This window comes from Myotis yumanensis, unplaced genomic scaffold (assembly GCF_028538775.1).
Source record: "Myotis yumanensis isolate MYYU_CA2020_CCGP unplaced genomic scaffold, mMyoYum1.0.hap1 SCAF_7, whole genome shotgun sequence".
NCBI lineage: Eukaryota > Metazoa > Chordata > Mammalia > Chiroptera > Vespertilionidae > Myotis > Myotis yumanensis.
In genome coordinates this window covers 18,773,696-18,796,936 of record NW_027223758.1, presented here as the reverse complement: position 1 = coordinate 18,796,936, position 23,241 = coordinate 18,773,696, and the positions used below count along the sequence as shown (strand labels likewise).

General features: G+C 41.0%; 1 protein-coding gene across 1 annotated transcript in view; it reads left to right on the top strand.

The window, feature by feature from the left end:
* The window catches only part of PCSK2 (proprotein convertase subtilisin/kexin type 2), a 264,456-nt gene extending 243,315 nt beyond the window's left edge, over positions 1-21,141 (top strand). Inside the window, exons 11-12 of the mRNA XM_070419880.1 lie at positions 15,662-15,889; positions 18,188-21,141. Of these exons, the coding sequence (XP_070275981.1) occupies positions 15,662-15,889; positions 18,188-18,674 (715 nt within the window). The 3' untranslated portion in view covers positions 18,675-21,141. The remainder of the gene's footprint in view (positions 1-15,661; positions 15,890-18,187) is intronic.
* The last annotated feature ends 2,100 nt before the right edge of the window (positions 21,142-23,241 follow it).

Sequence of the window (23,241 nt, the reverse complement as noted above, 5' to 3'; positions counted from 1 at the left end):
CTGAGACCGAGCTCGTTAAGGAGCTCGTTAAGGAGCTCGTTAACTCAAATTACTCTATCAACTCAATGCAAAACATCAGCCGAGAGAGACAGCCAGTATCTCAAAAAACTTGTTAGTCAGGACACTCATAAGTCAAGGCCCCACTTTAGTTTTAATTTGCATCTCCCTGATAACTAGTGAAGTTGAGCGTGAGGTGGAGTTGGAAAATAATAGATTCCCAACTCTCTGCCAAGAGTCACTGAACACAAATCCCTGGGAATGAATGGCCCAGGAATTTGTCTTTTCAACCCCACTCAAGGGGCTACATAAGCAGCCAGCCCATTGCTGTTCTGTGGACTGGGGGAGGAGAGTGGGGGGCGTGGGGGGCGGTTGGCACCCAGTAAGGCAATGGCTCTATGAACCAAGGTGTTGTTGTGCAGAATTTGAATATCTAGACAGCCTCTGATTAGGTGCTGGTATTAGATGATTGAAAACAGGAAATTTGAATAACAATAGATAAATAAAAAAGGGTTTATTATCCTGTCATGTGAAAGATAATACAGAGGTAGGGAGTCCAGGCAAGTGTGTGGGGGGGTGCCACCAGGAATCAGGCAATCCAGCTTTTTCTGGATTTCTCCTCTTCCACCTTTGTGTTCTATAGGTGCTTCTGGAGCTCCAACCATTGTGTTTACATTTCAGGCAGAAAAAAGAGAGGAGCAAAGAGAAAAAATAAATCCACCAGCTAAGTCAGCCCCATTTAAAGTTGTTTCCAAAAATCTCTGCCCAGTGGCTTCTGCTTATTTCTCATTGGCCAAACTGTCATATGACCACCCCAGACTGGAAGAGAGGCTGGGAAATGTAGTTTTATAACTGATAACATTGCTGTTCTGAATAAAATTGGGTTTTCTTAATAAATAAGAAGGATAGATATGATAGAATTGCTAGTGTCTTCCAGCAACTAAGTGGGCAATCACTCACTTACTATGGATCTCTATTGTCTTATCTGAAAAATAGAAAGTTAGATCATGAACAGGTCTTCATGACTTCCTGGTATATTATAGGTCTACTTCAAAGATACCATGCCTCTAGGAAAGTGCATTTTTTAATTGGATATGTGTTTATTTGAGGGTTGAATATACCTTAAAACTGAAAAACTTTCCATTTATTTTTAAATATTGTGACCAATATTTATGGGAAATAGTGTCTATTCCCTTCAAACTTACATTGATGCTCAATATATGAAATATATTTTAATATTAATAATATTAATAAACTCTTTATTGAGAGCTCAGTATCATGCTAGTTAATTTTACATGGTGATCTACCTTTATACCCTACAAAAAACCTCTAAGGCCTTATCCCCATTTTATATATATACTAGAGGCCCAGTGCACAGATTCGTGCACAGATAGGGTCCCTTGGCGTGTCCTGCAGGGATTCAGGGAGGAGCCGCTCCCACTCATCCCAGCCCCACTCATCCCAGTCAGCTGAGTGGTGATCCCGCTGTGGGAGCACACTGACCACCAGGGGGCAGCTCCTGCATTGAGTGTCTGCCCCTTGGTGGTCAGTGCACATCATAGCAACCGGTAAACTGGTCGCTTAGGCTTTTAGATAGATAGATGATAGATAGATAGATAGATAGATAGATAGATAGGTTTTTTCAAATATATTTTTATTGATTTCAGAGAGGAAGGGAGAGGGAGAGAGAGAACATCAATGATGAGAGAGAATCATTGACGGGCTGCCTCCTGCACACCCCACACTAGGGATGGAGCTTGCAACCCAGTCATGTGCCCTGACTGAGAATCAAACCGTGACCTCTTGGTTCATAGGTCAACGCTCAATCACTGAGCTATGCTGGCCGGGCCTTATCCCCATTTTATAGATGGGAACCCTGAGCCTCAGATTGTTAAAGTAGTTTATCTAAATTCACATGATTGGAAAATAACAGGCTTGAAATTTAAACCCTAGGGATGGATCCTGGGCTCCAACTCAGGGTCTTCTCTTGGCCCAACTATGGGATGTGGAAGAGCCACCTTCTGGGTCCAAGGTATCACCATGCATTCTGCCCAAGGCAATAGGCTAAAGTGAATGAATTGATTCTTCCTCAAAAGTTGTACATAAAATTGGGTTTTGATTTCTTCAAGATGAGGTTTTACATAGCACAGCTACACAAGGGCAACATGTAAACTGATTTTCTCTCACAGGTCATAGGAGTTAGGCAAACAGACTGTGGAGAAAATACCAACTTGATTTATGAATGCATCATTTTTCTCAGACTGGAAATAATCTAGAACTTTGACATTGGTTTTTAATCCTGTCAGAGTTTAGAGAATAAACTGAAATTTAAAGCTAAAAGAAAACAAACAGATCTTTCACTACTCCAAATATCTCTTCTTCTGCACAAAAAGAATGAGGCCCAGAGGAATGAAGCTACCTGCTCAGGTTCATACACCTTTCTCTCTTCAGATAAAGATCAATAAGTAGAGGGATTAAAATTCTGTTGGCTTCTAGGATTTACCGCATGTTAGCAGAGGTCATTCCTCCAACCTTAACACTGCAATCTCTTAAAAACATTTCAGTGTGCAAGTCCTCCAAAGATGCCTGTTCTCTCCTGAATCCCCTTGGCTGCCTTGATCATGACGGGGAAGTCAGGTCCAGGATAATTTGATACCATAAATAGAGGAATTCTGAAAAACAATGGTGAGGGGCAGTCCTCACAGAGAACTAAAAAAAAAAGTCAACATTTTGTACTTTACTCTTTCTAGCGAGAAGTTGGTAAACCAGCTCTAAGTTTGGGCAAGTGCAGGTCTCTGTGAGAGACCCAGTTCTGCTGATTATACACAGGCGAACAATCTCAAGCATATAATTCACTTTCCAGAACCACCTTTGAATGTTTTAAGAAAGAGCCCTTCCTCAGTCTCCCTGAGGCCAGACTCCTCTTTCAGCCAAAGAAGCCCGTCTCTTCCTGGGCTTCGGACTGGCTTTTCCAGGACCCCCACGCTCTCCTGCTTAAGACCTCTGCCACGTCTGTACAGGATTTTCTCCACAGTGTCCCAAGTGACCTCTTTCTTTGGAGCCCTGGCCTCTCCAAGTGAAAATGTAACCATCCACTGTCTCCTCGAGAAGCCCTGGGTTCCACTTTGCTCTCTGTGGGTGCTTACTCTAAACCTAGAGCCAGCTGGTCTACCCTGAGTGGCCTAGGACCAATCTACTAGCAAATGTGTATTTATCCCTGGAGCATTGCAGGATCCTATAAGTGACTGAAGCCAGCTGCACAAGTGCAACAGTTTTTATTGATAATTCGCCTGGGACTTACTCATGCATGGCCTTGTGACAGCTCCCAGCTTTGTCCCTTACAGTCATACCTGGCCAGACTCCTGCAGCAACCTCTCATTAGTGTGGGCCTGCTTTCCAGTCTCACATTTTTTCTTTTTTTATTCCTCACCCAAGGATATTTTTCCCATTGAGTTTTAGAGATGGAAGGGAGGGAGAGGAGAGAAAGAGAAAGAGAGAAAGGGGGGAGAGAGAGAGACAGAGAGAAAGAGAGAGAGAGAGAGAGAGAAACATCGATATGAGAGAGACACATCGTTTGGCTCACACCCTGACTGGGGCCAGGGACTGAACCTACAACCAAGGTACGTGCCCTTGACTGGGAATCAAACCTGAGACTCTTCTGTCCGAGGGCCGATGCTCTAACCACTAGGAAAACTGGCCACGGCTCCAGTCCCACACTTCTTGATTCCATTCTCCATGGAATTGTCGATAAAGATCAGATCACATCTCAACTCTGCCACTACTGGCTGTGCCTGAGATAAAGTCCCAGTGTTCGGATGTGGGTGCACGGGCTCTGCCTTACAATTCCTGGCTCTCGCTTACTGTCATACTTGGGGCTCATGCCTTCCTGTCTTTTCTCAAGCTTATCACCTGCACAATGCTTGCTTTCTCTAGCCTCTAAATCCTTTGTTCCAGAACCTTGTCTCCCCTAGAGCCCTCCCCTTCCCTGTCTTTTCACTCAGTCACTCCTACTCGTCCCCTTGACCTTGGTTTAAAATGCTACTTCCTAAGAGATGCTTAATGACCCCCTGGACCAAAGTTTCTCAGATTTTCTGATCATCAGAATCCCTGCAGTGCTTGTTAAAAATATATCCAAAGCATGTCAGGTCCACGACTCAGACTCTGGTCATGCCTGGAAAGCTGCCACTTTTATCAAATACCCCAGTACTGCCCAGGAAGGTAGGAACCATTCCCCTGGATCAGCTTTGCTTAAGCTTTTGGCTGCATATTGGACAAGCCCATGGAATCAACATCCCTGGGGCCTGTCTGACATCATTATTTTTTGATGTTTGATTCACATGCAGCCAATGTTGAGAACTGCCATCTTAGACCAATGTTCTCAGACATTTGTGCGCAGAAGAATAATCTTGTCTTAAGTGCAAATTCTCAGGCTCACAACCTCCCAGAGGCCAATTCAGGAGAGCTGGGCTTGAGGCCAGGAATCTGCTTTTTGTCAGTATCCTCCACGTGCTTCTGACACAGGGGCTTGAGGACCACAGTCTGAGTCCCCCTTGATGGAATAACAAAAGGTCCACTGTTGGCTTCCTCGGCATCCTAGCTTCCCTTTCATGATAGCCCTCCCTTTTTATTTTATTTTTCAGTTTTATTGAGATGTAATTGACATACAGCACTCTACAGTATAATGTGAAGATTTACAGCATGATGGTTTGACTTACATATGTTTTGAAATGATTAGCACAATATGTTTTGTTAACATGCATGATCTCATAAAAATACAGTAAAAGGAAAAAGAAAAAAAAATTTTCCTCATGATGAGAACTCTTAGGATCTACTCTGCTAACAACTTTCCTATGTATCACTAGCAGTGCTAACTATAGTCATCAAGTTGTGCATTATATCCCTAGTCCTTATTTATACCTGAAAAGTTTGTACCTTTTTTTTTTTTTTTTTTTTATTTTCCTCTTAAAGTATTACAAAGGGTATTACATAAGTATCCTTTTCCCCCCCCCCCCCCGCCCTTGACAAACCACTACCCTCCCTTACCCCCCAGTGTCTTATGTCCATTAGTTATGCTTATATGCATGCATACAAGTCCTTCGGTTGATCTCTTACTCCCCTCCCTCCTGCCCCCCAACTCTCTCTGGCCTTCCCACTGCAGTTTGACAATCAGTTTGAGGCAGCTCTGCCTCTGTATCTATTATTGTTCAAAAGTTTGTAATGGTCTTTATTATCCATGAATGAGTGAGATCATGTGGTATTTTTCCTTCATTGACTGGCTTGTTTCACTTAGCATAATGCTCTCCAGTTCCATCCATGATGTTGCAAATGGTAGGAGTTCCTTCTTTTTAACAGCAGCATAGTATTCCATCGTGTAGATGTACCACAGTTTTCTAATCCATTCATCTACTGATGGGCACTTAGGCTGTTTCCAGATCTTAGCTATGGTGAATTGTGCTGCTATGAACATCTGGGTGCATATATCCTTTCTGATAGGTGTTTCTGGTTTCTTGGGATATATTCCTAGTAGTGGGATCACAGGGTCAAATGGGAGTTCCATTTCCAATTTTTTGAGGAACCTCCATACTGCCTTCCATAGTGGCTGCACCAGTCTGCATTCCCACCAGCAGTGCACAAGTGTTCCTTTTTCTCCACATCCTCTCCAGCACTTGTCGTTTGTTGATTTGTTGATGATGGCCATTCTGACAGGTGTGAGATGGTACCTCATTGTTGTTTTGATTTGCATCTCTCGGATGATTAGTGACTTTGAGCATGTTTTCATATGTCTCTTGGCTTTCTGAATGTCCTCTTTTGAAAGGTGTCTATTTAGATCCTTTGCCCATTTTTTGATTGGATTGTTTATCTTCTTTTTGTTAAGTTGTATGAGTTCCCTATAAATTTTGGAGATTAAGCCCTTATCCGATATGACGTTGGCAAATATGTTTTCCCACGAGGTGGGTTTTCTTGTTGTTTTGTTGATGGTTTCTTTTGCTGTGCAGAAGCTTTTTATTTTGATGTAGTCCCATTTGTTCAGTTTCTCTTTAGTTTCAACTGCCCTAGGAGCTGTATCAGTGAAGAAATTGTTTTGGCATATGTCTGAGATTTTGTTGCCTTTGTATTCTTCTAGAATTTTTATGGTTTCCTGTCGTACATTTAAGTCCTTTATCCATTTTGAGTTTATTCTTGTGTATGGTGTAAGTTGGTGGTCTAGTTTCATTTTCTTGCATATGTCTGTCCAATTTTCCCAACACCATTTATTGAAGAGACTATCTTGGCTCCATTGTATGTTCATGCCTCCTTTGTCAAAAATTAATTGAGCATATTGGTTCGGGCTAATTTCTGGACTCTCTATTCTATTCCACTGATCTATATGTCTGTTCTTGTGCCAGTACCAGGCAGTTTTGAGAACAGTGGCTTTGTAATACAGCTTGATATCTGGCATTGAGATCCCACCTACTTTGTTCTTTCTCAGGATCGTTGCAGCTATTCGGGGTCTTTTTTTATTCCAGATGAATTTTTGGAGAGTTCGTTCTAGATCTTTGAAGAAGGCCATTGGTATTTTAATGGGAAGTGCGTTGAATGTATAGATTGCTTTGGGTAGTATGGACATTTTAATGATGTTGATTCTACCAATCCAAGAACATGGTATGTTCTTCCATCTGTTTATGTCTTCCTCTATCTCTTTTTTCAACGTCCTGTAGTTTTCTGAGTAGAGGTCTTTAACCTCTTTAGTTAAGTTTATTCCTAGGTATCTTAATTTTTTTGGTGCGATGGTAAATGGGATTGTTTTTCTGATCTCCCTTTCTGAAAGTTCACTGTTGGTGTATAGAAATGCCTCAGATTTCTTGGGGTTAATTTTGTATCCTGCTACATTGCCAAATTCATGTATTAAGTCTAGTAGCTTTTGGATGGAGTCTCTAGGGTTTTGTATGTATAATATCATGTCATCTGCAAATAAGGACAGTTTTACTTCCTCTTTTCCAATTTGGATGCCTTTTATTCCTTCTTCTTGCCTAATTGCAATGGCTAATACTTCCAGTACTATGTTGAACAGGAGTGGTGAGAGTGGACATCCCTGTCTTGTTCCTGTTCTTAGGGGAAATGGTGTTAGTTTTTGTCCATTGAGTATGATGTTGGCAGTGGGCCTGTCATATATGGCTTTTATTATGTTGAGGTATGATCCTTCTATTCCCACCTTTCTGAGAGTTTTTATCAAAAATGGGTGTTGGATTTTGTCGAATGCTTTTTCTGCATCAATTGATATGACCATGTGGTTTTTTTCTTTCAATTTGTTTATGTGATGTATCACATTTATTGATTTACGGATGTTGTACCATCCTTGCATCTCTGGGATGAATCCTACTTGGTCATGGTGTATGATCCTTCTGATGTACTGCTGGATCCAATTTGCTAAGATTTTGTTGAGGATTTTGGCATCTATGTTCATGAGGGATATTGGCCTGTAATTCTCTTTCATTGTGATGTCTTTACCTGGTTTTGGTATTAGGGTGATGCTGGCTTCATAGAATGAGCTTGGAAGCGTTCCTTCCTCTTGAATTTTTTGTAGTAGTCTGAGGAGGGTAGGTTTTAGTTCTTCCTTGAATGTTTGGTAGAACTCCCCTGTGAAGCCGTCTGGCCCTGGGCTTTTGTTTGCTGGAAGCTTTCTGATGACTGCTTCAATTTCTTCCATAGTTATTGGCCTATTGAGGTTTTTAGATTCTTCCTGATTGAGTTTTGGAATGTTGTATTTTTCTAGGAATTTGTCCATTTCCTCCAGGTTGTCCAGTTTGTTGGAGTAGAGTTGCTCGTAGTATTGTTTAACAATCATTTGTATTTCTGTGGGGTCTGTTGTTATTTCGCCTCTATCATTTCTGATTTGGTTTATTTGGGACCTCTCTCTTTGCTTCTTGGTGAGCCTGGCTAGGGGTTTGTCAATCTTGTTTATCCTTTCAAAGAACCAGCTCTTGGTTTCATTGATTTTCTGTATTGTTTTTTTGGTCTCTATTTCATTGATTTCTGCTCTAATCTTTATTATCTCCTTCCTTCTGCTCACTCTGGGGTTTTCTTGTTGCTCTCTTTCTAATTCTTTGAGTTGTAGAGTTAGATGATTGACTACCATTTTTTCTTGTTTTTTGAGATAGGCCTGTAGAGCTATAAACTTCCCTCTCAGGACTGCTTTCATTGTGTCCCAGAGGTTTTGGATTGTTGTGTTTTCATTGTCATTAGTGTCCAGGATGTTTTTAATTTCTTCTTTGATGTCATCGGTAACCCAATCAATATTTAATAACATGCTATTCAGCTTCCAAGTGTTTGAGTATTTTGGGTTGTTTTTATTGTAGTTTATTTCTAACATTATGCCATCGTGGTCTGTGAAGAAGCTTTTTATGATTTCAATCTTCTTGAATTTGTGGAGACTTTGCTTGTGACCCAATATGTGGTCTATTTTTGAATATGTCCCATGAGCACCTGAGAGGAATGTATATTCCGCAGCTGTGGGGTGAAGTGTTCTGAAGATGTCAATTAAGTCCATCTGATCTAGTGAGTCATTTAGGATTGCTGTTTCTTTGCTGAGTTTTTGTCTAGCGGATTTATCCAGTGATGTCAGTGGTGTATTAAAGTCCCCTACTATGATTGTATTGTTGTCGATCTCTCCCCTGATATCTTCCAGAAGTTTTCTTATGTATGTGGGTGCTCCTGCATTGGGTGCATATATGTTTACCAGGGTTATATCTTCTTGTTGTATTGATCCCTTTAGTATTATGAAGTGGCCTTCCTTATCTCTGGTTATGGCCTTCACTTTGAGATGTACTTTGTCAGATATAAGTATTGCTACCCCAGCTTTCTTTTCCTTTCCATTTGCGTGAAAGATATTTTTCCATCCCTTCACTTTCAGTCTGTGTGAGTCCCTTCTAATGAGGTGGGTCTCTTGTAGACAGCAGATGTATGGGTCATGTTTTTTTATCCATTCAGCCACTCGATGTCTTTTGGTTGGAGCATTTAGTCCATTTACATTTAAAGTTATTATTGAAAGGTATTTGTTTGTAGCCATTTCTTTTTGTGTGTGTGTGTGTGGCTGTTTTCTTTCTGAGCTTGATATTTCTTCTTTTTACACCAGTCCCTTTAGCATTTCTTGCATGGCTGGCTTGGTGGTGATAAACTCCCTTAGCCCTTTTTTGTCTGTGAAGCTTCTCATTTCCCCTTCAATTTTGAATGATAGCCTTGCTGGATAGAGTATTCTTGGGTTCAGTCCTTTGCTTTGCATCACTTTGTAGATTTCCGTCCATTCTTTTCTGGCCTGATGTGTTTCTGTTGAGAAATCATTTGATAATCTAATGGGAGATCCCTTGTATGTTACTTTCCGTCTCTCTCTTGCAGCCTGTAAGATTCTCTCTTTATCCTGAACATTTGCCATGGTAATTATGATGTGTCTTGGTGTGGGTCTTTTCGGGTTCACCTTGTTTGGGACTCTCTGGGCTTGTGTGACTTTTTTCTTCCCCACCTCAGGGAAGTTTTCTGATATTATTTCTTCGAATAGGTTTTCTAATCCATGTTCATCTTTCTGTTGTTCTGGCACCCCTATTATTCGTATGTTGTTTCGTTTCATGTTGTCCCAAAGCTCCCTTAGGCTCTCCTCCTGTCTTTTAATTTTTTTCTCCATTTGCCGTACAGTTTGAGTGTGTTTTGCTTCCTTGTCTTCTAATTCACTAATTCGGTCCTCCGCTTCTCCCAGTCTACTGTTGATACTTTCAATGGAGTTTTTTATTGAAGCTATGTCACTCTTCATTTCTTCTTGGGACTTACTTAAGTTGTTGATTTTTTCATCTGTTTCTTCTAGCTTCTTGCATAAGTAGTTGAGTTTTTCATCTGTTTCTTCTTGCTTCTTGAACATGTGGTGCATGTACTCTAGGAACCTTATTCTGAATTCTTTTTCCGTCATGTTGCATATCTCTGTCTCACTTAGCTGCTTTTCTGGCGAGTCCTCCTTTTCTTTCCTTTGGGGGTTTCTTTGCCTACCCATGTTTGATCTCGCTGACATATGTAGATGTTGAGGTGTTCAGTGGCTGCTCCCTGGGTGGCAGGGGCTCCTTGGGTTGTGGTTGCTGCTCAGACGGTTGCGGTAGCAGCTGCTTTCCAGTTGGCAGCAGCTCCTCTGGTGGGTGTTGTTCACAGCTGTGTTGGCTCTTCTGGCTGGTGGGGGGAGGCTTCACGTACAGTTGCTGTTCCACAGACAGAGGGTGTGGTGATCAGGAGGCTGTGGTGATCAGGAGGCTGCGGTGATCAGGGGGCTGCTGTTGCTTGGATCTGCTGCGTTGATTTAAAGGCACAAAATACAACAGAGCAAGGCACAACGTACCAGGCACTGAACACAAGTATATTCACAATATTAATAACTCCAAATAAAGGTGACCACCCGAATTAAGAGAATTAGGGGATAAGGGAGAAAGAAGAGAAGAAGATAAAAGAGAGAACAGAAAAGAAAAATAAGAAAAAAAACAAACAAAAAAGGAGTGCAAAAATAGAATTGGGAAAAAAGAGGGGGGAAAAAAAGAGAGCGAAAAAAGAGAATGAAGTAGAAGTGGGGAAGAGACTCCCCGTATGAGGAGCAAACTCCAATAGAACTGCCACTAATCTCAACAAATTCCAGCAACAGATCCCTGGAGATGAATGCAAACTACAAACCACCAATAATATCCAGAGGGGTAAGGGAAAACAGAAGCACAAAAATAGCTGGGGTGGGGTGGGGGAGGGAAGGGAAAAACCAGCAGAAAAAAAAAAAGAAAAAGAAAAAGAAAAAGAAAAACAACCTCACAACCAGTCCTAAAAAAGAAGAAAAAACACAAAACAAAACAAACAAACAAATTAAAAAAAAAAAAAAAAAAAAAGCCCAATATATTCAACAATCAAGAAAACAATAGAAAGATAAGAGAGAAAAAAAAAATGGTTGGAAAGTGAAGAAGGATAAAGAATAGGTGTATAAGGATTTAGAGCAGTAGATTGGAAATAGGATATATAAGTAGGGTGGAATTAGACAGGGGGTAAAAAGAGGGAATTGGGAAAGTCTGGAGCAGGAATAGGGTAAGAGAAACAGGACACCAAAAGGGGAAAAGTAAGGAAGAGGGTTTTAGCAAAGAGGTGGAATTGAGATAGGGAAAATTAATGCTAAAGGAACGATGAAAATAGAATGGAGAACACTAATCCCAAAAGAAAATAAAGAGAAAATAAAATGGCACTTTAAAAAATGGTAAAATGGTAGGAGTAATAATACTGGTTAAAAATAAAAATGTGGTAATTGAAAGGGTAAAATCAGGTGATGGAAAAAGAAGAAAAAGAGAAAAAAAAATTGGTTTCTTAGTAAAAAGGTGAAAAAATTAAAAAGAGAAAGAAAAAGAAAAAATTTGCAGTAGTGATGGTCTTTCGGTTCTTCTACTCTTCAGCCTGGTTCGCCTTGGTCCTGCCAGGTATTTAGGAGAGTGTTGCCTGCATTACACTGTTCCTCCGTGTTGTAAATCACAGTCCTGATTTTAAAGCAGGCCGTATTTGTGATCCAGTCTGCCTTAATTTGTATTCCCCTAAGAGTCAGTTTGTGGCTCAACCTCTGGGTGGCAGTGTTTTTGGGTTGGCCTCTGAGGCTATACAGCTTCTCTATCCTTTTTTAATCCTTACCCTGCTCTGTGTTGTTGGTGGGACTGAAAATCCCTCTATAGGCCAGACCCTGGTAACTCCCAGGGACTAATCAGCTTGTTTTAGTCCTTTATCTCATACAGGGTGGAATCTGGGTGTGGCTGTGCTCCTTGCCTGGGGGGCTGGGGGGAGGAATTCCACCCTCTGGAGGAATGGCTGCCCCAGTCCTGGGCCCAGGGGGGTCTCAGCACTCAATTCGCTGCCACCTCCTCCGGCTCCCCCTCTTTCCTCAGCCTCTCCCCAGATTCCCCTCGTCTGCACCTTCACCCTCTCTTCAGCACAGGTGAGTGTCTGTATCCGAACTGTCCTATGAGCAGGGTTCAGTGAAAACAAAGAAACAGACAAACGCCGGCCGGCCGCGGAAACGCTCCTCTTACCGGTCTGGGAAACGCTCCTCTTACCAGCACTGCATGGTCTGGGAAACGCTCCTCTCTTATGGGCACTGCACGGTCTGATCAGTTCCTCAGGATGCCCCCTTTAGTCTCAGTTCTCCGCAATCACGAAATCCAAATCTCAAATCTCCTGGCGCCAGCAAACCCGCGGAACTCCTTCAAGTTTGTACCTTTTGATCACCTTCCTCTAATGCCCCACCCCCATCTCTGGTAACAACAAATTTTATCTCTTTTTCTATTCATTTGGGTTTTGTTTTGTTTGTTTTAGATTTTACATATAAGTGAGATTAGATAGTATTTGTCTTTCTCTGTCCAACATATCATTTAGATCAGTGGTCGGCAAACTCATTAGTCAACAGTCAAATATCAGCAGTACTTCTTCAAAATAGACTCGCCTAGGCCGAAAACCGACTTCTGCGCATGGGCCATGAAGTTTCAATCGCACTGTACGTGTGCCCACACGTGGTGTTTTGTGGAAGAGCCACACTCAAGGGGCCAAAGAGCCGCATGTGGCTCGAGAGCCGCAGTTTGCCGACCACGGATTTAGATTAATATGCTCAAGGTCCATCTATGCTGTCACAAATGGCAGGATTCCCTTATTTTTCGTGACTGAATAATATTCCATTTTATATATAATGGATAAACATCTTTATCCATGCATCTATAAATGGACACTTAGATTGTTTCCAGTCTTGGCTATTATAAATAATGCTGCTAGGAATATGGGGGTGCAGATATCTTTTCAAATAAGTGTTTTTGTTTCCTGTGTATATATTCCAGAAGTAGAATTGCTGGCTCACATGGTAGTTCTATTTTTAATTTTTTAAGGATCATCCATTTTTTTTCATAGTGGCTGCACCAATTTACATTCCCACCAACAGTGCACAGAGTTCCTTTTCCCCACATCCTTGTCAGAATTTGTTATCTCATCAATAACAATAAAAGCATAATATACTAATTAGACCAGACATCCTTCCGGATGTCCTTCCAGATGAACTTCTGAATGAAGCGTGAAGTTGGGGCTGCAAGGGAAGCTCAGGTCCCAGGTGCCAGAGGGAAGCCAGGTGCCAGCAGCCAGGGAAAGGCCTACTCTGCACGAATTTCATGCACCGGGCCTCTAGTCTTTTTTATAATAACCATTCTAACAGATGTGAGTGATATCTCATTGTGGTTTTGTCCCTTTTTAAATATTGAGGCTTAGACCTTCCTACAATGTTCCCTGGACATGGTGGACAGTGAATAGACATTCATGGAGTCACTTCACTGTGCTGTACTTCTCTACATATGTGTCTAATTTTCCCAACTGTTATATAAAATATTTGAGACCAGGGAAGAACAGGTCACATTACTTGTCCTACACCACAATGACCTTTATATTGTAGAAACTCTGTAAATTTATTTTTTATTATTTAGTAGGTATTACTTAAGATGCTTGTGCTGCTATGATAGGATTAAAACTAAAAGAAGATAAAATACTGCTTTACCCAACAGTGTATTCTGTTAATTCTGAAATTGCTCAAAAGAGGAAACTACAAAGGATGCAGTTTTATTTTTCTGACATATGCAAATGGCTGGCCAAAAAAACTCAGTTACATTGGAATGTGTACTATGTTCTGGTTTATTTCAGAAGTGAGAAGATCCTTGTTCTGACACATCCTCCCTCTCATCTTCTCCTGAAAATAAGTCCCTGGGGAAACACCGAGGGGGTCCTTCTCCGAATGTCAGGAAGCATAGCACATTTTATGACAGACCCCTAGCAAAGATAAGAGATACTCCACCTGCTAAGCCCTCGGGTCACCTCAAAATCACCAGATCCTTCACTTATCAACCGTAAACCATTCTGGGTTTAATGAATTCAGAATCCCATTCTGGCAAAACACTGAACTTTTGGTCATAATCAACTTCGGGAAGTTTCACACATTTACCTGCGTCCTGGGGATCATATGTCCAAGATATGTTCTTAATTTTCTCAAATAACCATTGACCTTCCTTGCAACTTTCTCCTTAAAAGCTAAAGATCTACATTTCAAGAGCATATGAATCATTAGTATCTTTTGATTCTGATTCAAAGCTTTGAACCAATGAACACTACATGTGTTAAAAGTTTATCAAATGAGTTATGTTGTTCCTAGTCCTTTGAATTATTTGACTTCCGAAGAGAACAATAGTGCATGGATTTTCCAACCTTTTTGACCATGACTCTCAGTGAGAAATAATTTTTTCATTGTTACTCAACACACACGCACACACTAAAAGTTCCATGGAAAAAAATAGTTTTCCATATTACATGAAATGTATACTGTTCTTCTTTTCTATTCTATGCCATTCATTTTTTTAACAATAGTCCCATCCATTAAATCATTAGTTCTCAAATTTAACTACCTATTGGAATGACTGGGGAAATGTTAACGATTTACAATACCTGGGTCCCACTCCTGCAGAGCCTGATTTAATTGTTCTGAGGTGTGGCCTGAGCAGTGGGATTTTAAATTCCCCACCAGAAGACTGTTATGTGCAGCCCAGTGAGGCAACATGTGCAATAACTTGATTTCCTAGCCACAAATAGGTCATGACTTGCAGTTTAAAAAACACAAACACTGAGTAACATCAGACACTAATTTCCAAAACCAATAGCATTTTCAAGTGGACTTGTTTATTCTCTGGACAGCGTGCCAATGGCAGTTCTGTGTCCTGTGACCTGGATACTGAGGATAAAAATGTGCAGAAGACATTGTATCTGCCCTTGAAGAACTGATAGCTTCATTTTCACAAATGAAACACACACACATAGCCAACTCCCAGATCAAGAAACAGCACTGCCAGCACCCAGAAGCCCTTTATGTCCCCTCCCCAATCAAGATGTGACTTCTAACAGCATAGATTAATGTTGCCTGTTTTTATACTTTAAGCAAGTGGAATAATACAACATGTTCTCCTCAGTGTGTAGCTTCCATAGGTTAACATTCTATTTGTGAGATTCATCCATATTATTCAGAGTAGCTATAGATCATTCATTCTTGTTGCTTTATAGTATTCCACATTCTATAAATACACCTCAACTAGTCTATTCATTTCACTCTGGATGGGCATTTGAGAGCTTCACAGTTTGGGCCTGTGAACATTCTTGTACATATGTCTGGTGAGTGTATACACACATTTTTGTTGGATACATACCTAAGGATGGAAATTCTGGGCCATAGCTTAAGTATATGGATAACATTAGAAGATACAGCCAAAGAGTTTTCCAAAGTGGTGGCAATCATTTAAACTCCTATCAGCAAAGTACATGAGTTCCAGCTGCTCCACATCTTTGTCGATACTTAGTATTGTCAGTCTTATCATTTTAGCCATTCCAGTGTGTGTGTTAGAATGCACATTTGAGATGCATTTAAGTAAGAAAGACAAGTGTGGTGTTTTTTTAATTGACAAATATAAAATGGTTCTAAATAGTGCATGGGAATTCTCCCTTGACTTGGGGTTCATAGATATTCCAAAATCTTACAAGGGGTTTTTGTCCTGTCTTAGTCATTGTGTCTTTCTTCCTCTCTCGCCCTCCCCTTTTCTCTTGTTTCCCAACGGCTTCCGGCATCCAGTCTGGGTCTCACCTGGAGAGACATGCAGCATCTGACTGTGCTCACCTCCAAACGAAACCAGCTTCATGATGAGGTTCATCAGTGGCGGCGGAATGGGGTCGGTCTGGAGTTTAACCACCTCTTTGGCTACGGGGTCCTTGACGCAGGCGCCATGGTGAAGATGGCTAAAGACTGGAAAACGGTGCCAGAGAGATTCCACTGTGTGGGCGGCTCCGTGCAGGACCCTGAGTAAGTGGGTGCCATGGTTCTTCTGCTGCATGTGGAAATGTCCCAGAGATGGTGCCATGGCATTAGCGACAATATCAGATTCCCTCTCTGTCAGGGAGATGTGCTGGATTTGATTTAGGGACAACTAGCTTGCAGAGAGAACTATAGCAATGCACAACTCCGGGGGAGGGGGGTCATTTACATAGCACACAGCTGTGTGACTCAGAACCCATATTTTTAGGTGTGAGCATTAACTTTTTGGGTGCCTTATGCCATTATTTTTCATTGCAAAAACCAACCAGTGTAACCACCTCCCAGATCAAAGAACAGAACACAACCAATGTCTCAGAAAATCCTGAATCCTCTTCCACCATAATCTCCTCACTATTCTTCTAACTCCATAGATTACTTTGCCTAGTTCATACTTAATATAAATGGAATAATAAACGGTGTTCTCCTTTGTGTCTAGATTGTTTTGCTCAGAATTATGTTATGAAATTCAAGCACATTTAGTGTGTACTTATAGCTCATTTATTCTCATTGTTGAATAATGTTTCTTTGTGTGACTATAATACAATTAATTTATTCATTCTACTTGTGGGACAAGGTAAGCATTTGATTTTATTCCAAGTGATGTGGATAGACATGAAAGGATTGAAGTGAGAAGTTCCTTACCCAGGAAGCACTGCGCTGGTCACATGAAACTACTTCTCATTATGGCAAGAGGATTGGACAATAGGGTCCTCTTTATTTAATTCTTTTCCTCATTGGTCCATCAGTAAACTAGAAATAGAAGTTTTTATCATTGTTATTTTTAATGAAGGTTTTGTGTACATACAACGAAATGCACAGAGCTTAAGTGTGTTATTTGAGTTTTGATAAGTGTATATACCTGAGTAACCACCATCTAATCAAACACTGAAACATTCCATTACCCCAGAAAGATTCCTCATCCCCCCTTCCAGTTAATCCCCATATCCCTGGACAGCCATTGTTTTCATTCCTGCCCCCAAAGATTAGCTTTTCAGTTCTTGGGCTTTCTCTGACTAAATCACGTTGTATGGACACTTTGGTATCCAGTTTCTTTTACTAAACATTATGTTTGTGAGATCAATCCAAGTTATTATGTGCAGTAATATCTCATTCACTCCCATCGCTGTGTCATATTCCATTATGAGGGTACACCTCTGGGATAATGGCATTTCAATGGTGGTAAATCCATCTCTAACCATCCCATCCCACCCCAGCCTTATTTCTGTTGGTGACCTGAGCCTGGCCAGAGACAGAACCTTCTCACAATACGTCCTCCCCTCCATTCCCCTTTGGTCCTGGAAAAGGACCTGCAGCTTCTGTAGTCAGTTACCCAGACCTGCATTCAAATCTTAATTCCATCAAATTGGACAATACTTTGACCTCTCTGACCCTCTATTTTAGCAATTCTCAACCTTGATTGTATGGAAAGATAGCTGAAATGCTGAGATTGACCCTTCTTCCGATTCTAACTCTATGATCAAAGAGATTGCCAAATTTCTCTGATCTTTCAAAGGACTGTTCTTCACTAGGATTAATTAACTCAATTTCAGCTTTTTTATTATATTAATAACACTAACATTAGCAATAATAAGGAACTTAGCACTTTAAAAGAAAGGCATTATGAGCTCCTATCTCAGTTTGGGTTGTCCCAGAAGTAGACCCTGAGATGGGACTTGGGTGCTAACAATTTGATTCCAGGAAATACAAGTGGGGAAGTGGAGATGTGAGACAGGGAAGTGGAATAAAGGTCAATAAAGAGTACATTGATGAGCAACTAGTTGTCCACTGTTGGCAACTAGGCTCAGTCCCACTGGGGACACTGAGTTGTCTCACTGAAGAATGGAGAAGTTAGGGTATATTTATTCACCACCTTCTGTCAGTCTCTGGTAGAGGATTGTCCCTGAGGAATTAAATCCCTGTCACTAGTAGGCTGTCCTGAGCAAACTCCCACAGAACATGGAAAAGCTCCAGGAGAGATGCTGGGAGATGCTGATACCTGAGGTAGGAAGCAGTCAGGGTACATGGGAGCCGCAGCTGAAGAGGAACTTGGAGGTGACAGGAGAAATGGGAAAGGCATCAACATATCTGCCACATTCCCTTTCCCCACAGAAGGTTCAGAGAGAATAGGTAACTTACTCATGCTCATATAACTCATGTCGGAATTAACCCAGGTCTGTCTGATTAACCTCAAAGCTCTTGCTCTTTCTGCAACCTGAAGCTGTCTTCAGAAACCCCTCACGTAATATGCGCATTCCTTACCATATCCCCTCATTGCTTTGCCCTCAGGAAAATACCATCCACTGGCAAGTTGGTGCTGACCCTCACCACCGATGCGTGTGAAGGGAAGGAAAATTTCGTCCGCTACCTTGAGCATGTCCAAGCTGTCATCACAGTCAATGCAACCAGGAGAGGAGACCTGAACATCAACATGACTTCCCCTATGGGCACCAAGTCCATTTTGCTGAGCCGGCGTCCAAGGGATGATGACTCCAAGGTGGGCTTTGACAAGTGGCCTTTCATGACCACCCACACTTGGGGGGAAGACGCCCGAGGAACCTGGACCCTGGAACTGGGGTTCGTCGGGAGCGCACCTCAGAAGGGGGTGTTGAAGGAGTGGACCCTGATGCTGCATGGCACGCAGAGTGCCCCGTACATTGACCAGGTCGTGAGGGATTACCAGTCCAAGCTGGCCATGTCCAAGAAGGAGGAGCTAGAGGAAGAGCTGGATGAAGCTGTGGAGAGAAGCCTGAAAAGCATCCTGCACAAGAACTAGTGCTGCACCCTGGCTCCGGCGCCTCCCTCCCTCTCCTATCTCTGCCTCTCTGTCCTTGCTCCATTCTTTGTCAGGCACCTAGCAATTTCAACTTCTTGATCTGAAGCTTCGTTCACTGTCAATGATTATTTTCTTTACAATGGAAATAATCTTTTTTATTCTATGCCCCAAATACAGTGTTCCCACCAACATCTACGTTCTATTTGTGACTCTAGGTTCTTTATTTGTGACACTCAAATAGGTGATATCGTGCAAAGAAAAACTTGGACAACTTTCCCCTCAATTTTTTTCAGATCTGAGAAGAGAAGAGAATGCATGTCAAAAGCTACACACAGTGACTCCAAGAATGTCTATTCATGGTTTCAACTGACCTGGTTAGATTAAAAAAAAAATGAACTGAGCACGATTTTTCAATGACATAGTTGAAGGTGGCATGATTTGAAAGATGCCATCCATGAGAACTCTAATTACTGGAGGGGGGAGAGTAAAACAGCATGGGCATTGGAAATCTTACTACCAATACCAACAGCATAACTTTTCCTACTCAGCCAGCATGACAAATATAAAACCTAAGTAGCGTGGCTGTCCTTTCACCAGCTATTGCTCTGAGTTACGGTAAAATATTCTAGAGAAGTCCAAATTACTCTCAGTTTGCACAGAATTCATTTCAGCCCCAACTTTCTGGGGTTTCTCACATAACTATCCAAAAGGGGGAAATGCAAGGCAGGTCTGGCAACACACCATAGTAGTTTTTAACCCAGGAGCATTCCTTTTCCTAATTCATTTGGGAACTTCTTAATCTGATGGAAGCAAGAGGCCAGGTGAGTATTTTTTACAGCTTTGCACGTATGAACTTGAGCTTTGAGTTCCAAAACATGTGTTTGGCAGGCAATATCTTACTCCTTCACGTTGTGATTTCTTTGATGTGTTCGGGCAATGGCCTCTGTTCAGGCACAGGCGTATGGAGGGTGAAGTGGGCATGTCTGAAGATGTGAGCAGCCATCTTCACATGGACCTTCATTTGTATGGAGCCTTTTCTGCCAAAGTGGGGAATGCCAACTCATCCCCTGCAACTTGAGCCTGAAGGGAGCAAGAGAAGCCCTTAGTAGGGAAAGCACAGGTACCATCTTGGCAACTAAGCGGTCCATGATGGTGTTTAACAGGTCATCTAAAGCTGATACATTCTTCTCCCCTGTCTACCCCCAGAAGACACCACACCATTTCATTACCAGGTAGAAATGCTTTCTGACCTGTTTTCCTACTCAAGGATGGACCCCTCATCCCCAATCCCAATGCCCACACATCCCCAAGAAATGACTCATTTGTTTGAGTTGATTCCCAAGAATTGATAAACTACTCTGGCTCCGTTTCTCCCTTCCCCTGGGAGTACGTAGCTAAGCCTGGAGTTCCCTTCCTCAAACACCAGAGCACCAGTTTCCATTCCCTGAAGGTTCCCTTAAGAAAGAAGTCTGGAAAACCCATTTTCTTTCTTTTTTCCCCATGTTGGCATGAATTTGTCTTCTCTAACCCCATATGACCTTCTCTATTTAATGCTTTAAAATGTAACAAAATTTATGATTTTTAAAAGAAATTTATTACTTATTGCGAAGGTCTTTTTAAACCAGTTTAGATTTTAAGAAAAAAATAAATGGAATCATCAAAAATTCATTTCCCATTAACTGTCTGAAAATAAACCAAAGGACATTATGTGTGTATAAGTGCACACAGAAATATATATATACATATGTAGACTATACACATGTGTATATATGTATATATATACATTTGTATAAATGTATATACACACATATACCTAAAATGTGTGTATGCATATTTATTGGAGAAATAGACACCATGTTCATCTTTAAAAGAATATTCAGAGAATATCAAGGTGATACTGGCTGAAGAGAAAAGCCAGTGGAAATTCAGGTCAAAATGTTCATTGATTCCCATTGCATCACCTCTGTAATTTTGCAGCTCTCTGTATAAACATTAAATGTCTTATATGGCGGCAAAAATATAAAATAGTGTCCATATTTTCACAGTTGTGGTATAATTTATGAAATTAGAGAGTAACTTATCAGCTTCTTAATAAAAATGGCAAGTTTTGATATGAGTATACAGTATATAAAAATATATAGTGCTATATAAAAATATTTGGTCTCTATTTCATTTTTTTGCACCAGTATTAACACTAAAATATGTCTAGCTAGTGAAGTTTTTATGATATCCCTGATCCTAATGGAAGAGACATTTATTCATTTATTTTTTTAATGAAAATAAGTAAATCATGATTAATCAGGATAACATTGTTGCTCCCTATTACAAAATATTCTAAACAAATTTAAAAAGTGATGTAAACTTTGTTAGGAAACTTAACAAGAAAACATTACTTTCCAGAAATTGTGGGATGTGATATGCATTACATAAAAACACTGCCAGCCATTCTAGAAGCAGATAATAAAGTGTTGCCAAAGAGAGATCTAAAAAGCCTGCTTTCATTAATATACATGAAAGATTTATAATTAGCAAATCAATCATACACAAATAAATCAAACACCTACAGCAGCATTTTTAATACAGTACTCAGGTTACATCCCAGTAGCTGGCCATAAAGTAAATTTAGGAAGATGAGACCACCATTTTGTAATAGAGTAAAATAGACCATGCATATTAATGATAAGCATTGCTTTCTGAAATGTGTTTTTCAGGGATGTGTGCATGTGTCTAAGTGTGTGAAGTGGCTCACAATATAAAATGCATTTCTCATTGTGGGTCATGGGTCATGGTCAAGATCTATTCTAGAATATATTCATCAGGCCAAACTACATTGTACTGTAGTAACGAACAGCCCAAGAATCTCAGTGGTTGAACACAATGAAGCTTTATTTTTTATTTACACAAATCCTACTTAGGATTCAGTGACTCCCCAACGCCATAGATGCCCATGCAGTGGCTCAGAGATTCAGGCTGCTTCAATCTTCAATCTTATGGTTTGCAATCATAACACCGGTGGCTACAATCCATGCAGAAGAGAACCTGTGGAGGACTCTTACCCACTTTTTTATGTTCAGCCTGACGGAGACACACAGGTCACTTCGGCTACAGAGCATCGGCCAGTACTGGTCACTAACCCTGCCTAAATGTAAGCACCTGGGACAAGTAACAGATGGTTGATAAGTATTAGAGACTCTCCCACAAAAAGAGCTTGACATGCCCTTAAAACATATTCTTAAGTACTGATTTACATGGCAACCCCTCTGCGTGGATTGTACCATGAACAGTATTATAAACTAGCGGTAGCATATGTGACCACATGCTATTCTGGCAAATCTTAATCTTTGATAAAGTGTTAATATATTTATATTTCATTGTAAAAAACAATTTTCAAAAGTGTCCTATGATATAATACTTACCATACCCAATTAGCAAAATCTTAAGAGAGCCTATGGCTAAAAGCAGACACTGAAAGGTGTTGACAAACTCCTTTTCAATACTTAAGTTCAAAGATTGATTTCTAAAAGATTAAGTTAACAAACATAATTCTTACAGAGTTGCCACTACATGTTATTGTGACTGTCACATAAATTAATAGCAGTGGTTTTCGTGTGATCTATGCCTTCATTAGTTGGAGTGATCCCATGAAAACCACACACTACAAAACCTCTAGGAAACATAGGCAAGAATTTTATATTTCGAGAGAAAAATGCTGAATTAGGGGAACTGGTACCCTCACAGCCAACGTAAGTTCTTGGATACAAAAAGTTTGATTTGATAGAAATTTCTAAAAATCAAAAAGCCACGAATAGAAACAGAGTTTGGGGGAGAAAATAAGAGGTTCTAAAAACTCTGGGAGTTTGAAGTAACATCAGCACAGAATGTGTCCTGGGCCAGCGAAGGTGATCTGATTGTAGCCAGCTGGGTGGTTCTCTGTCAACAGAAAGGGAGCTAGGAGGAGCCTGCTCTCAGCTCATGGGAGTTAGGAAAATGGAGAGTCGAGGGTGAATGCAGGCAGACAGTTTCCGGCGTAGTTCGGCCATAGGGAAACACAGAAACTGGTGTAAAGGGGAATTCCAGTCTGAAGAGATGAAGTCTGTTGAGAAGACAACCCAATACACTGGGGAAGCCATCCCCAGACAGTGCCTTGAAGCACCATTCTCCTGCCAATGGTCTAATTCTATGCCCACCCACAGCCTCCTGATGCTTTATTTGGCCTCCCAAGGACAATAACACCAGAAGAGTAATCAGCATAAGGAGTACTGACATGGCATCTCCAGGAAAGATGGCCCCTCTCTTTGCATTGCAAATTAATCAACTTAGTACTTGAGTTCTTCCAAGAGTCTCTTGTGCATTTCATTGCCAAGAATCCCTTCCCTTGGGTTCAAAAAAAATGTGATGGAATTTGGTTTTGGATTTACAAAGGACCAGGAATCGAGGTCTGATCTGAGGCAAGTTTTCCAAGCCAGCCTGTCAGCTTCATTTTTCTCTTTAAAACTTAGGAGAGACTCACTGTGTGTGAACCTGGGAACAGAATGAACTGACCCATAAGAAATGCAATTGGCCCAAA